The 16,427-nt window shown below is 46.1% G+C and overlaps 1 protein-coding gene across 1 annotated transcript; it reads left to right on the forward strand.

Moving 5' to 3' along the window:
* The first annotated feature begins 287 nt into the window (after window positions 1-287).
* LOC144142127 (juvenile hormone acid O-methyltransferase-like) lies at window positions 288-15,227 on the forward strand. Its single transcript, XM_077673530.1, has 4 exons — window positions 288-402; window positions 6,229-6,797; window positions 12,923-13,079; window positions 15,047-15,227. Exons 2-4 carry the CDS (start codon window positions 6,267-6,269, stop codon window positions 15,208-15,210), a joined length of 852 nt encoding a protein of 283 aa, XP_077529656.1. The 5' UTR covers window positions 288-402; window positions 6,229-6,266; the 3' UTR covers window positions 15,211-15,227.
* The last annotated feature ends 1,200 nt before the right edge of the window (window positions 15,228-16,427 follow it).

The following is a 16,427-nucleotide window of genomic DNA, read 5'->3' on the forward strand; positions in this document are numbered from 1 at the left end:
CGGGATTCCGTTATACATTTACTTTTAAACTGTACTTTTGATTTAGAACTTTCTAACCTAAGACCTTGTGCTGGCGTGAGGCCGTTAGTACGGGAAATATAACACGCAAAAAGAATAGACAGCGGCATAAAATGTATGTCAACGAACGGCATTTCAATGAATATAGCTTTGACGGAGGAAGCGATCCCATCTGTGTTAAGAATATATAAAGCAAGACTATTATTCAATGCTGAACGGAAACGTGAATGCACACCTTCATTCGGTCCCGCATAGAAAGCCTGCAGAGACGCAGTCTCCACTGCAGATATAGAAGCTAACAAATAGTCAACTGCGTGCCACTGTGGGCCTTGCGGAATCACTATCACAGCGAGAAAATAATTAGGACGTTGGTAAATTTTCAAGGTGAGTAATATCTTCACTGCTCACTGGAAAGTTTTCGCTACGTAATACTCCTGCTTTGTTGTACACCTGCTTGTATGCACTGATATTCTTTGTAATGCAGTGGGCCTCAGCCAGGCTTACTTGCCCTATTACAATACCGAATTTAATGATTCAATCTGGTACAACTTCCACGCTACGGTTATTGCGGAAGACAGCATATAGTGTGAATTATTATTGGTATTAGAAGTTTAACAATATCTTTCATTTTCTTCAAACTATTTTTGCAGTATTCTTGCGAATCATGATTATGTAAGCTCAATTCTTTCCGCCGGCATCATTGTGCCACTTGTTCTTTTTTGAGGTAGCAGGGGCTTCGGGGTACTACTTTTTAGTGCAAATCATTTTTATTTCTTTATGTCTCTAGTGCTCGAAATTCTTGGAAAATATTTGCGCGGACACAGGTGCATGCATCACTCTGTGCTGATACAGGGTTAATTATTAAGTGTACAACTGAAGTCCATCTGTCTAAGCAGCGTGTGCTGAAATGTGTTAGGAGTGTCTAAGTTGTCGTCCGACGACGCTCTAGCTCAGCGCTGTAGCCATGGTTAGAGTTGTCTGCGATGCCGCTGCACTTTTTAGGACCGGGCTGGCACATGACAGAGCGTCTGTATTTGTTGTGGAGAGGTTCCAACGTGACTTCGTACGGTGCTCGGTGCTCGGAATCCAGCTGTGAAGGCCTTTGTGTTGTTTTATTTATTTATTTCATTTTGCAAGTTCTGTTATCCTTATTACAAGGCCTTAGGCACAAGTGGGTAGTCCGAATAGGAAAAGATGAAGCAAGATAGACAAAACTGAAGAAAATAATTACCGAATAATCATCACAACAAATGTTATTCCTTGCGAATTCGGAACAAATAAAGACCAAACAAGATAAAACATTATATTTTGCGAAAATCCGGTGCACATCGCCTTAGTAAAGTGTTTACAGTGCTGTCGGGTGGTGCAGTAGATACAGCCAAATTCAATTTCTTTTCTAAGATATGTGCAGGGCATACCTAGCGAGGTTGTTCTGTAACGAGAGATATCCTTATTACCTTCCAAATATAACGGATAAACTAAGCCACGTGCCTTGACTACGGCGCTGAAATTTCTACTTGCATTTTCTTCAAATTAAAGCACTCTGTGATGTTATTGGCAGGATCTGTGGCCCTTCGGTGGTTTCGCGAGATCTTCGAGTGAAATGGACCACGGTAGAAATGTGCCAAACGGTTCATGCAACACGAAAGTAAAAAAAGGGGTTAAAAAATCAGCAGTGGCTTTGATCGGCTATGCCGGGTTATAGGTAGGGTGAGCTAAGGTTCAGCAATCCCATCCAATCCCATCCCGTCCGGTCCATTCTAGTCCAATCCACTCCAGTCCATTCGGTACAGTGCAGTCCAGTCACTGCTCCTCGCGCATGCGCGTGCTTTCCAGGAGCCACGCGAAACGGCTACCAAACGGGTACGGCGCAGCGTCAGACTTGGCTACTGCACAATGGAGGCGCGCAGCTGGGCTCGCGGCGGCGCCAGTGCGTCTGCGGCGGCTATGACGTCACTCCTCTGGAAGGCGCAGATCGGCGAATGTGCAGACCCAATTCTCTTCACACCCGTACTCCAATAATACGATATAATTTAATTTATTTCAATCCAATCCAATGCAATCCCATCCAATTCTCCTCGCGCTTACGGAGCACAGCCCTTCAGGGTCAACGCGAAACTGCTCCACCTCGGCCAGTGTATCTTACGCTACAAAAATGACAGTCTCACAGTCTCTTGTCGAAGGTCACAGCCTTGGCGAGTGACGGCAGCGGTAGCCGAGAGCAGGCAGCACACCTATAGCGAGCATCTGCAGCTGGCGGCAGCGACGATGCTGCAGCCGCACCTGACGGGCAGCTGCGGGAATGGAGCAATAGCTGTACCTTTAGCGGCAGGCTTCCACACCCTGAAATCTGACGGTACCAGGCCAGCTATCACGCGAACGCAAACGGAGTATTGTTGTGTGATAACGTGGAAAAAGCAAGTGAAAGGCCAATTCATTAAAGGGTTGTGGTTCAACGAAGGAGGTGCTAGTTGAGGGTCAAAATAAGGATACCGGAAGGCCGAACAGAACGAAGATGATCGGGAATAGCGATGCCCAATGGACTCGCTGTTGGTAAGCAAGTCGTTAGATTCTGCGGCCTGTAGACCAGACGGCCAGAACCATGGTGTCCGGCGGATGTCGACCGGACACCCAGGAACCACGTCCACATCCGCTGCAACGGGCGGAGGAGTCATAATTCCGCAGCTATCTTCATCGGCTACTTCCCGGAAGCATGAAACTGACGTGACAACGCCGATGCCTTGATTGTGCCCTCGAGAGCCTACTCTCGTCTGTTTCTTGAATTCCAGCAAGTCTTTCAATCTAAGAGCTGAAGAATCTTTGATTTGCTTTATTGAATTTAGGTTGGACTCTTCCGTATCTAGGAGTTATCCACCTCACTGCCGCGACCCCCGATCATTTCTACCGTCCACAGTTTCCGTTCATGGTGTGCCTGCCGCCATCTTCATTGTCCGTCATAAATGTTCTTTCATGCATAATTACGAAACTCCGTGTGCCAGTCTTTTACCTGTGGATCCGAGTACCTTGCTTGAGTCTCCGAAACCTCATAACATCACAAGTAGTCAGCTGGGCCTTGTATTCCAGATAATCTTCCTTCTGTTCTACTTAGTTGGTATCCTGACGATGACCCTCCACCAGAATTTCCTTCGTTGAACCGCAACCCTCTAATTGATTGGCCATGGACTTGCTTTTTCCACCTGATCACATAACACACTCCTTTAGTCCATTTCCTTGCGAACTTCTACATACATTGCACATGACAAGATCAAGAACCTTCAGGGAAGCTTATATAACCCAGTATCTGTAAATTCATGACATAGGGGGTATGGTATTTGAGGAGGAGATGGAGGAGGCAAAGCGTTTATTGAGCAAAAACAGAAACAGAAATAAAACGTGGGTGGTTTACTCATTCCAAAAGGCCGCGCACTGCCGCGGCTCGTGTGGCCCGCTGGATCAGGCTGCACTGCTCCTGCAGGTCCGAGCTGATCAACGGGCATTGCCACTGCTGGGGATTGGGGAGGGAGAGCAGGCGGAGGGTGTTGAGGGCACAGGAAGACGAGATGGCCAGTGGTGGAAGGAACTTGGCAGTGTGGGCAGTCATGCTCGAAGCGTGAGGGGGAAATGTGGGAGAGGATGGTAGCCTTATATTATGTGCCGGTTTGTAGTCAGGGCCAGATTCGTGATTCATTGACGGAGAGGGAATGGTGGGGCGGGAATACCTCCGGCGCGTATGACGTTAGTAAGATAGGATGTCGGGGAATAAATAGCCAACGAAAGCCTATCTTCTCAGAGAACATACTTTCATACTCTTGACTCGGACCAAAGCAAATAGAAACGAAAAGCAACGTGAACTGTTAGAGGTGGCCTGGCCAATTCCGTGAGTGAAATCTTGCGAACGTGGTCTTAAACTCCGCCGCATGACCCATCTCGCCATCTGTGATTTAGTTAGTGTCTATAATGCGAAAATATTAATAAGTAAATGTTTAGAAGCTAGCAAAACTTTTTCGACGCAATCAAAGCCTTCTAAAGAGCAGTGATGAACCACTCAAAATTTCCATAATATCGTACAAAATAATGCTGCACTTCTTTGTACAAATCAAAACACGTTGAAATATGATTCATGTTTTATTGTAACCAGATGCTGCGCTGAATTTAGTTTTGGCGGTCTACGCCTAAGAAACCTTTTATCCTAATCGATCTGATAAGAAGTTGCTAGCGGTGGCGACGAAGATACCTTAACTTTGGTTGAGTAAAGTCGAGATTGAATTAAATATGGCCTACCTTACGCTAGCAACAGCTCAAAATAATAAGAATATATTTGCCACGTAAAAGGAAAGAAAGAACATGGCCTTTTTATTGCCTCTGTCACAAAAGCCTATGAAAGTATACAGAGAATACTGTGAAAATTGGGACAACCCAATTTATTTTCATTATTACTTGTACCTACGTTATTCATTGGGGTATGTTGCAGGGGGTTGGACTAGAGAAAAATAAAAATAGCAAGTTATAAAATGCAAAAATCACACATAACAGCTCAGAAGGAAAGTCTAAGGCCTTACAAAACAGCAATGTGAAAAACGTACAACATGGAGGAGTATACCAAAAGCAGTAATAATACTTAACGCAAAAAAGCACCAATAAGCAAAGTACAGAATGAACAGGGAATACAATAGGATAAATAAATAGGGGGGGTTGTTTCATCGACTCAAATGCTGTTTAAATGGCTGGAAGGAAATTAGAACGTGAAAAAATTGGAATTTCCAGCGCTGTACAGTCGTGAATTCGGAGAAAAAAGTATCTGAAAACATTTCATCGACACATATACTCCTTATTTTTATATCTGTGATCTCGTTGTATTGAAATAAAATTAGGCGTCTTTACTTTCTGTTGTTTATCTATTACTCTCTTTTCGTGATATATGTTACCAAGAAATTAAAGTTTCTTTAACTTTTCGGCGTGCACAAAGGGGTCTCCAACCGAGTACCGTACTTACCCGATTCTAACGCGCCCCCGATTCTAACGCGCACCCGATTTTCCTGACAAAAAAAACCGAAAGAACTTGCACCTTCGATTGTAACGCGCACGGCACTTTGTGACCCAGGCAAACGAATGCGAGAGGAATAGGCGAATTATTTCCCGAAGTAATCTCACTCATCTCATTCATCGTCGCTTTCTGCTGACTACAACATCTCGTCCTCGGTGCCGTCAGGAGCGTTCGCCACACTTCTGAACGCACGTTCAACCATGGTCGATGGGATCACGGCCCACGCCTCGCACGCCCATCCCGCAAGCTTCTCCAGAGGCGCACGCTTCAGCCGACCGCTCGTTTTGAACGCGTGAGAGCCGCGGCTGCCATTGCTGTTATCAAGCGCGCAAGTGGAACGATTTGACGATTTCTGTGAACGCCGTTAGAAAAGCCAAGGCGCCTATGCTTCCTGCGTTCGAAACATTGTTGCTAAAGGCTTTAGCGCCACCTAGAGATGGCGATGGCGTTCGGTGGGACGAAATGTTTGCTGTTTCGGCAGTTTCGGTTTCGTATCCGATTCTAACGCGCATGCGATATTTTGGCCTATTTTTCCGGAAAAAAGGTGCGCGTTAGAATCGGGTAATTACGGTACTTTAGTAATTTTGAATTCCTGATTCTAAAAAAATACCTGTCACAAACCTCGGTGCCCTTTTGTGCACCCTGTCTATCCTTTGCTTTAGTACATTAGTTAAAGCGTCACAAGTAACACAACGGCACTCCGAAATTGAGCGAGACAAAGCTTTCAGCCTAAAAATGACTGTTTATTTGTGGTAGTGTTTTGGTGTGTTGTGTTACATAGTACGTTTATGCATGTTTCAGTCGCACTTTCCGGGCCGCTGAAGATCAACAAGTTGAGAATGAGCAGCAGCGGTGCGGTGAAAAATCTCAGATATAAATCGCCCCTCTACGCTCAAAGCAACAAATTGCAGCGCACTTTAAACCTTCAGGCCCTGGATCTCTTTCAAATGGCCTTTACGCCAAGAGATACAAGCCAACTACAGTTCTTAGATTTGGGATGCGGTATAGCCTCTGTGACAAAATCTAGCATGGTGTAGGAATGAATGCTGTCAAAAAATGTGCAAACAAAAATTACACATACCTTAGTGCGGCTTGAAAGACAAAGTCATTTGTGGCATAGGTCTATTGGTGTGCAATGTTAATTAGTATGTTTATATATATTTCAGTCAGACTTTCCGGTCCGATAAATATCAACGAGTGGAGAATGAGCAGCAGCGGTGCGGTGAAGAATCTCAGATATGATTCGCCCCTCTACGCTGAAAGCAACAAATGGCAGCGTACCCTGAACCTTCAGGCCCTGGATCTCTTTCAAATGGCCTTTACGCCAAGAGATACAAGCCAACTACAGTTCCTAGATATGGGATGCGGCACCGGCGACTTCACGCGCGATTTCCTGTTGCCGCGTTGCCTGCCTTGCCGTAGGATCGTCGCCGTTGACGGCTCCGAAGACATGTTGTCCTTCGCCCGGCAGAACAGCGGACATGCCAACATCGAGTTCGACTTTCTGAACATCAGTGAAGATGTTGGCGACTTTGTCCTAAAGTACGGCACATTCGACCGTGTCTACTCCTTCTTCTGCCTCAACTGGGTCAGCGATCAAAGGAAGGCCTTGAAGAACGTCTCGCAGCTACTCAGTCCTTCCGGCGAGTGTCTTCTGGTTTTCCCGGCATGGTCGCTTACAAAGATGTTTTGGAGGAAACTGGCGCAAATGGACCGCTGGAAGGCGTTCTCAAACGTAAGTTTCCCCAGCGAGTTTAATGAAGGGGCAAATGGTTGATAACCATGTGCCCGTACTGCAACCTTATTAAGCGCTCCTAGTTATTGTCAATGATCAATATGGAATGGATAGGAGCCAGAGGAGCCGATACTGTTAATACCAAAGCTATACCACACTGTAGAAAAATATACTAGAATATTGTTATTGGTTGTCCGTAGGGTCGTGAAACGGCTTCGTGGTACGTACAGGAGCCTCTGGCTAGTGGCAGCCAGATAAGCCGATTGACCAGGCAAAGCTCATGGTTTCGGTCCGACCTGGCCAGCACACCAGACCACTGCATGTGGGTTGGAGACATACCGGAGGGGAAAGGGGTCAGTTTGGAAGTCTCCCAAACCATGTGGCAGAGTGGCATAGAAACGGGCTATGTAGAAGGTGGATTAGAAAGGAGAGGGGTTCCTTTTGAAAGGATATTGGGCTTCAGGCGCGGAAAATCAGTAGATTGTTTGGTCAGTCGGTCGTCGGGTGGCAGGAGAGTACGCTTGTGGAAAGAATAGTGAGTAAGACGTTATCATTTAGTCATTAAAACAACATAGTTGCCTTGCTTATAAGAGGGCGACGCAGTGGCAGGGACGCCGAAGAGGTGTGCATGGTCCGCTCCTTATGCCACCTCATTTCCCCCTAACGTCTTTACCTGGTTATAGGTGAGCTGAAAATTGGAGACAGAAAAAGCAGTTTTAGAATCTAAAGTTAAGAATGAAACGGCGTGGTCGGAGTGGTAATGTTGACGCGACTCCTGGGAGTTGCTCACAATGGTAAGGGGGACAGCTGCGGGGATTGAGGGGAGGGCAATTGTGGTTTCGCTCCGTGGCAACGCGATTCGTGGTTAGCATGGCGGTGGTTGGGAAATTGGGGCCATGGTGATCGTAAGAAAATCGCTCAAAGTGTTTGTGGGCAAGGCTTCAATGCGTAAGTGTAGTCTACTCCAGCTAATACAAAAGCTACGGGCGCCGCAAGAAACTTCTAATTGACCAAATTCCTAATTAAACAATATCCGGGCTATCACTGCTAACGTGAAGCCTGTGGAGTGGCGAAGCATGCTGTGTATAAGTGTATTCTTGGCACCTTGGCGTTTTTGCCCACGGACATGAAACCGTTCGGCGTAGAGGTGTACACTTTTGGTGTAAAAGGCTCGTGCCTTTGAAGCACGAAGCGTTCGTAGGGGAGGGGCTGGAAAATGAATGTCCCGGTGTGTTGTTTTACTACGTGATTTTGCCCACGGAAATGAAACGTTCTAGCGCGAGGCGTTGGAAAACGAGTGTCCATGTGTTTCAGTACCGTGACTACATGAAACGATGACGACGACAGGAGACTCCGGCAGCCCAAGCCCCTAAAGGACTTCGCACATACAATCACAAGCACAGCATCATTATTAGACCGCAACACGCCTCCCTTCTTGATTTTCGATAGAATCTTGACTGTCGTCGCCAGTTTGTGCGAACGACACCGGTTGCCCTGGTAGTAGAGACTTATCGATAAAATCTAAGCCTGGAGCACTCACCTTGGAAACTGCTCACATGGCGCTTTGCGCAATAAAGGTTGGAAATCTGAAAATAGAAGTATGCGGATGCTGGCGCGAGTCTTAACTGAAGTGCCAATTTATCGACTGTACGCTGCCTTAGTTGCAATGGCGGCTACATAATGAAGAGCAAAGCGGTGTTCTGGCGCTTAATATTTTGAAGGTTTTACAACAGAGAGTGTCACCTCAATGCTTTTTATTCGGAAGAACTTCCAATAACTGACATAATGGGTTTTAGCGTCGAATTTTTCTCCTATTACATTCCATTAAAATCTTCCATGACCAGGACATCACTTCCAATTAACGTAATATTCCATTTAAGCGACTTCGAATGATCGAGAATCTACTCTAATGTGAAATTACTAGCAATAAGCTACCCGTGACACAAAAGTGTGGTATTCAATCGATCCGACCTTCCGCGGATGACAACGAAATTGCACTCTTGTTGCCGTGCTGGGTAAGTATTTTGAAAGAAAGCCCAGGGCATGCCAATGAGCCTTGAAAGCAATGCAAGGTATTTCACTTTGGATGTAAAACTGCGTCGCAAATTGGAGAACAAGCTTGGCTTGAAAATATTTAAGTTAACGTTAAGTGTAAGTTGTATGTTTGGTCAAGTTATGTAATGTAAAATATGACCAACTTTTAAACCGCGTGTTTAACAAAACGGCGGCCAAATTGTTGCAAATAGATTGAGGTACAGATAGAAGACCCCATAAAGGGATAAAATACCGGAATTATGCGACCAAGAGTACATTAAAAAAATTCTGGACAGAAGTGTTTTGAAATCTCTGGCAGAGGCCGTTGGTTGGTGGGGTACTAAAACCGGTTTTTAAAATGATGATGGCTTGTGCTACTTGCGGCCGCAAGTGGCACGAATTTCTTAGCGTTTGAGGCCTTACATAGAGCACAAATTCAGGGTGAATGCTCTTGGGACGGAAGGGAATGCAAAGGCTTGCGCGGAAGGGAAGAAAATGCATTGTCGGGGCTTCATCGGGAGTTCAGGGTTTCTGGTAGAAACAACGAAGGCTCGTGAGGCGGTTACAACCAAAGGCTGGAAGTTTGTCTTCCAATTTGGTTTGGGCAATGCCGTTCTCGCAATTCGCCCTACCCGTATTGTATGCCGGCATCAGGAAGAGTTGTGTTGGATAAGTCGTTGCGCAGCTGCAACAATGGTCTGTGTGTTTGTGCAATAAGAATGTCTAGTCCCAGATGTTTGAACAATATTTACTAGTAGATAAGTTGGTTTTAAATGAAGCAGCTTACTAGTAGTGCTGTACAAGGCAGGCTACGTCAGCTTCTTGTAGCCGGTTAGTATGGTTGGAGGCAGGGCGGGTGAGATATGTAACCTGAAGGAGTATGCCTTGCAGTATGTGGATGGTATGGATGCCTATCCAGTCCAGCAGGAGTGTTAGGCCTAATACATGGGTGGTGTCGTTACCGGGTGTGGGGTGCACTGTAGTGCGACTTCGGGCTCCGGGGTGTGTTGCGGACGTCGGCCCTTCATGGGGTTGGGTAAGCCTAGGAGGTTTGATTGTTTCGCCGCGCCATGGAAATCGCGTGCGTGGAGGCACGTGCCACTGCTGTTAGTGACTTCTTGGAAGGCTTCCTTCTGAAACTCCGAGCCTCCGGCTTTGCAGAAGCTAAGGTTTTCCGCCTTTAGACCATGCTGCAATTGTGGTACCATGCTGCACTTGTGGTACGGCCTATTGTGGTACCAATTGTGGTACAGTACCGATTATGGGACGGCAAATATGGTACGAAGGTGGGGCAGCCACAACAGAGCTGTGTTGAAAACTAGTGGAGGAATGATAGAGCCTTTCGATGTTGCTTTAAGGTTTGGCTTGGACGAGACCGAGAGCTCAAACCTAAAGCCGAGGGTGGCTTGGTAGTATATGAAAAAGTGTGATTGTATTGGCAGAGGATTATGCGAGTGCGAGGTTTCTGGGAAATCTCAAGTGCCGCCTCATGTGTAACACTCTCAAAGGCGCTTCAATTATTCACGTGACGATCGACTGTTTGCTACGTCATGCGAGTTGACCGAGTATTTCTACTTAGAGTTGTAATAGCATATCCCACGCGGACAAGAAAGAACAAAATCAAATTTTATCTTTTTGGTTCGGGGTAAGAGCGTTCCAACAAAGGAGGCCAACGAAATGCACCGTAGATTTGCGAAGCAAATTGGTTTACCTGCTTCTGACCTACATTAACCTGACATGTTTTTATACAGAAGATACAGTTATCCTGCACCGATTAAAATAGTAGAACACAGCAGCACAGTTCTCAGGGTTCAAATAAAGTTGCCGAAAAATGTCTGTGGGCTTGAAAATTAGCGTTGCAATTCAGACGGCTCAGTTACGACGCCACCGTGACAGCGTTTTAGCAAAAGAATTGGTAAACAGGTTGAAGCCTCTTTCGTAAATCCTCATTTGTGCATTCTCTAGAATTTTCCCGTTTAAACTACTTGCGCAATGTCGGATGCGCGCAAGGAGGTTGGGGAACCGGATACGTGATGGCGTACGTTAGGCATAACGTGACGGTTTAGCTATAAATTGGTCAACTGATACCCTAAGCTTGATGTACGCCCAGCGTCACGCCTTGAGGTTGGGGTACCAGAGTCCGTGTTGGGGCTTGGGGGAGCGGTCGCTGCGGCAAAGCGACAAGCTACTCTTGTGGCAACAACACAGCCCAAGCTCTAGAATATCTCTCGTGGTGGCCGTCCACGCCACCATGCGGATGACGAAAAAGATGTAGATGGTGGCGCGAGCTAGGTTACAACATGGCGAACTGCGCAGGGCTGAGCTAGTGCGCAACTGGCCGTGGCAAAGGTCAGACCTTCGGGAAGTTAATCCAAGTAAAGGTGCGCTTTAAAGGGGACTCGGTTTAGTTCTTGGGAACCACGGCAGGGGCCAGGACCCCGGCACCGTAATGTCTAAGGTCGTTCATCGGTACAGGCCCGAAAGTCTGCTCCTTGATCGACGAGAAGCGACAATGTGGAAATATTGGTTTTAGTCCTGAGACCTCAACAATGTTAAACCTAAGCGACGGGACACTACGACAGTTACCCGCTGCGGTGGCTCAGTGGCTAAGGCGTTGCGCTACTGAGCACGAGGTCGCGGGTTCGAACCCCGGCCGCGGCGGCAGCTTTTCTGATGGAGGCGAAAAGCAAAAACGCCCGTGTGTACGAGATTTCGGCGCACGTTAAAGATCCCCAGGTGGTCAAAATTAATCCGGAGCCCTCCACTACGGCGCGCCTCATCGCCTGCGTTGCGTCGGCGCGTTAAACCCTACAATCATTCATTCATTCATTCACTACGACAGTTGCTGCTCCTTATCAAAGAAATTGATTCATACCCACAAGGAGATATGTGTCCGCCCTCGTGTATTAAACAATGCTTTCTGAAAAGCCCCATGCTGTGCTGCCCTAGACTCTTCTAGAGCCTCTGCCACCGGCTTTCATTGTGGGGCATGCGCCCGGTAATAAATAACGTAATCACCCTCTTTGATCGCATACCCGGAGGGTAGACGACAAAAAATTCTGCTGATACCCCCAAAAACAGAGGGCGTAATCTGGAGGTTGCAAAATTTTGTAAGCCCAAAGACTACCACGTCCCCGAAATCAACCAGGCTCTCTAGGAAACTTCATATGGGAGTGTGATAACAACCCAGACACGTCACCCCTTTCGCCTACACTATTCGCTGAGCAGAGGTAGATATTGCTGTCCAGTGTCTTACTTCCACAGCAACTTCTGCTGGTACAGAAGGATAGCAAAGACAAGTCGGCACCTTAAATTAGAGACCACCCCACGTCCAAATGCTCAATCAAGAAGTTTTGTCTCTCTCATTAGCCGCAGCGGTGTATTGAACAGCGCTTTACAAGCTGGAATGTTCGCTGGTTTTGCACAGTACTCGCTGGTGTGCGCAGCCAAATCGCCGTACATTTTTATTTTTCGTGAATTGGACAAGGCTTCACACATACAAAGCCGAAGTACACTTTGCTGTGCCGGCAGTACTTTCGCAATAAAAATAACCGTGTGTATGAAGAAAGAACAAAAAGCTGCTCCGTTTCAAATGAGAACCGCCGGTCGATATCAAAAGTATTATAGTTGAACGAAAACGGAAGCAGTGGCGAAGGCTTCAGAATAACGTTTTGAGCATAATACGTGCTGAGATGTTCAATGTAGGATTATTAAAAAAAATGCAAAATTGTGCTATGACTTTTGTTCTTTCGGCTATATACATCGTATGGGGACTAGCGGCGATGACAAGCGGCAGGAAACAAGACGCGACGTCATTCGCAGATGCCTCATTTTACTGTCCTGGAGTCATTTCTGATCACTTGAAAAATCTCTTACATTTCGCGGCCAGCGCGCGAGGTATGAATGTGTGTTCCACAGTGGGGGAGATTCTTCAATGAAGCATTAGATACCCGGCGAAATCTATTCTTGAGTAAACAGCAACTTGCTTCAGATATGCTGGCAGAACATTTTGGTAGATAGTTTTATTTGAAAGGTGCTCGAACATCATTGATTTATGGAGTTCTTATTTTCCGTTCGTTCCTCATTCACAGATTTTTGAAGAATATATTCCCGGAAGCCAAGACCTGGAGAACGATAAGGAGAGGTTGTCTTACCTGGAAGATATTGTGAGGGATGCTGGATTGACTGCAAACACCTGCGAACTGCTTTACGTCCAAACTAACCACGGAAATTTTAAAGAGGTCGTTGGTAAGTCCAGTTGCGGGTCCTTTTTACGGTAAACTATATTGTGGCGCTCAAGCTGTCGCTTGAGTCAGGATCATACATGAGTATTTCTTAATTGGGAATGAGCTCGCAAAACATTTTTTTAGCTGCCAATACTTGCGTTCAGAGGTTTTGGCTTTAGTACCGTCGTCCTTGTGTGTATGCCACGCAATGTGCTAAAGAGAATGTGCTACGGGGAAAATTTATTGATGGTCCCGTATGTTCGCCGGCACTAAAATTCAGAGCACCAAAGTTAAGTCGTGTTTCTATGTGTAAAAACGGAGCGGTTGTTACTGGCCGCAAGTTCGGCGTTGCAGGAAACACTACCAAGGAAATGGCAAACGCTCGTGAGCACGTGCCTTGCGGCGACCGCGGAGTTTCTGGCTCACGCAGTGGCTTCAGTAAAAAAAAAAGAACTCCAGGGCTGTCGTGAAGCGCTACCGCGCATGTAGAAAAACTGCAGCGCCAATGCTAGAGTGGAAAAGACACCCTGCTTGGGCGAGGTCAACGCTGTCACCGTGCTCTCTACAAGCCAGTATGAAGAATTGGAGATATGGCTACGAGTTTGCCACTCGTTCCCGAGACGACCGGCTAAAAAAGTACCTTTTTCACGCGTACAAACAGCTGCGGGATTCATCGTGCGAAGTAAACTTGAATTTCAACTGGCAAGAATGTCGCCGTCAACTCTGGCATTGTAATTCCAGTTCAGTTGACGCGTATAAACATACTGGGTTTGTGAAGCTTTTCCCTGAAATTACGACATTTTCAGTCATCTGAAAGAACCACAATGAACCCAGTATTTTATGTCCTGAATTGTCTTTCACAAGCTATAGATATGACGTATCATTCTTATTCAAATGATCAATTTCGGTCATCCTTTCTGTTTATTGGGTCAGTGAGTGCGATTGACACTAAGGCAATAAAAATCCTCTCTGATACTAATTTTGGTGCTCTTAAAGATATTTTTTGTTGCGAGAGCTGGTGGCACAGGTTATCTTCAGGATCATTTCACGCAATTCGCGTCGCTTCATGGCCTATTTTCTTCTTCTATAGGAAGAACACATGTAAGGTCCCATAGTTGGGCTTGGTATGTACCACTGCCCAATTCGTGTTTTAGCTGTGCTTCATAGTTGTCTTCTGTGTGGCGTGACAGATGATTTCACAAGTTCAAATCTCTCATTGAAAGTATGAACGTAATATTCTGGGCAGGCGGACTTGACTCAGAGTGCAAGCGTTCCTTCTGAGAAAAGTATTTGCATGTAGAATAAAAACTTAGCATTATATCTTGTGGACCTGGGCGATATTTCGAACCAACGTATTGCTAGAAAAATATTATCACAAAATAAAAAAAACTGAATATTTTTTGAAGGAGAACTAATGGGCTTGATCCAAAACTACAAGCAGCCGGTGTAGCTTTCGTGTTCTTAACTGTATTCCTTTTCAATTGAGGGAAGGAGCACCAATTTTGTAGAGTTTAAAAAGTACACGTTGGAATGATCGGATCGGAATGGTTCCAAAAATATTGCAGAAATTCTGATTCAATGAAAATACGCAGGTATATTTTTACTGAGCCCAACGCCGCATTAAGACTACAAAATGAACCTTTTATTTCTTTCATCCTGCTTTGACGCGCCGTCTATGATGGTACATGTTCACAGGCGTACACGACAATCAACTTTTCCTGGATGCGCCAGCACTTGTTTGACACTAGTATATGTTAGCCGATGAGACGTGTTACACAATGAAGAATTTCTACATCCGAAAGTGTTTGTAGCAACGTGGTGGCCAACAAGTTCAATATCTCCTCCTTAAACACAGATATTTCAGATTTTGCAGTAGTTACAGTTTAACATGAAATATTCGTAATGCACTCGCTAAGTCTTTATGTCACCCTTTTTCGTGCTTAGCGCATTGAACGTGTCATCTTTGGAAAAACGTAACCTTTTTTTCAGACATGCAGGTTTCGTTGAACCCTGCTGCCTCGCTGATAAGTCCGTCTGATTTGGAAATTCTCAAAGAAGACCTGTCCAAAGAAGTGTCCTCGTGGGTCGGCGGAGCAAACATTCCCGCCCGTCCCTCCGTCTATCTTGTCCACGCAAGGAAATGTCAGGAATAAAAATACTATTTTCTTTGGTACATATGTTGTTTTTGATGAAATAAATGACTGCATGGGTAGGTGGCAATGACGGCAATGATCCAAATACTATTGTATCACGGTGTCCATTTGAGGAGTTCTAGTTGGATCACCAAACCGGCCAAACCGCTTCCGCTCGCAGACTTCCCAAAGTCGTGGTAATTATTTATAGTGATTCTGGCTGGTTAGTGAGCGGGAGTGGTTTGGCTGGCTGGATAATATTCAGGACAGACTGCTCCTGTCCCATCTAAATAGTGTTGCGTCATGGCGGCCATGGGAGCAGTCATATTTGATTTCACCCAACCGGCGAAACCGCTTCCGCTCACTGACTAGCCAGCGTAAGAGTTAATTATTGACAGTGACTCGGAAAGAAAAAATTAAGACAGACCGCTCCCGTCCGGTCTAAATAGTGTTTCATCATCATGGCCGTGAGCACAAAGTTGATTTCTCCCAACCGGACGAACAGCTTCCGCTCACTGACTAGCCACACTCACTACCAACAATTAAAATAATTTACCCTGTCAATGGCTTGCGATTGAGCGGAAGCGGTTTGGCTGGCTGGCTGACACACCTATGACTCACGCCGGCGTTCTAAGGGGGAAATTTGGTGTTAATGCGGGAGGGCTTCGCGGCTACTCTACAAGCTCAACTTAAGGGGTTAACGGCGGTGCCAGCAGCTTTCCGTTGTTTTTGCACCCATTCGCGGTTGTGTTCGGGTCAATGCTTCGATTCTTGCTCTTCTTCCTCCATACCAACGGCATGCATCCGCCTCATAACGAGTTAAAACCTGGAAGCTCTTCAGCTCTGATCTCGCGTACAAACATGTGGCTGCCCGTTTTCCTTCTGTCTCGTATTAAACTTACTGTGCGTGTAAGATGTCTGTGTAACACATCAACCAACACCCGAGCCACTCGATTCAGGAGTAGAGATGACTAACCGCATTCAGCCATGTAATTCCTGCATCTAAATACCAGCACAACCGGCATTCCATCGGTAGTGGCATAAAGCCTAGCTGTGCGTTCACACCGCCTCCCCCCCCTTCTCTACCCGCAAACCGTGCATGCATAAACCGGCAAACGGTGATGGCGCATACTCAGGCGTGAAAGACATTGGCGAAAATGTCGCTTGGAAGGAATCTGAAAAAAAAATTTGGACTAAATTTGACGTTGAAACTGCAGAAGTTTCTCTTCAACCGGGAG

Source organism: Haemaphysalis longicornis, unplaced genomic scaffold (genome assembly GCF_048455015.1).
Source record: "Haemaphysalis longicornis isolate Haplotype H1 unplaced genomic scaffold, Haemaphysalis longicornis Haplotype H1 scaffold_6, whole genome shotgun sequence".
Lineage (NCBI taxonomy): Eukaryota > Metazoa > Arthropoda > Arachnida > Ixodida > Ixodidae > Haemaphysalis > Haemaphysalis longicornis.

What these genes read in the sequence shown, in the direction of transcription:
- LOC144142127 (XM_077673530.1), top strand. Translation starts at nt 6,267, where the DNA reads ATGAGCAGCAGCGGTGCGGTGAAGAATCTCAGATATGATTCGCCCCTC. An exon ending in GCTGGAAGGCGTTCTCAAAC is followed by an intron (nt 6,798 to 12,922) that starts GTAAGTTTCCCC and finishes CCTCATTCACAG; the next exon opens with ATTTTTGAAGAATATATTCC. An exon ending in AAATTTTAAAGAGGTCGTTG is followed by an intron (nt 13,080 to 15,046) that starts GTAAGTCCAGTT and finishes CCTTTTTTTCAG; the next exon opens with ACATGCAGGTTTCGTTGAAC.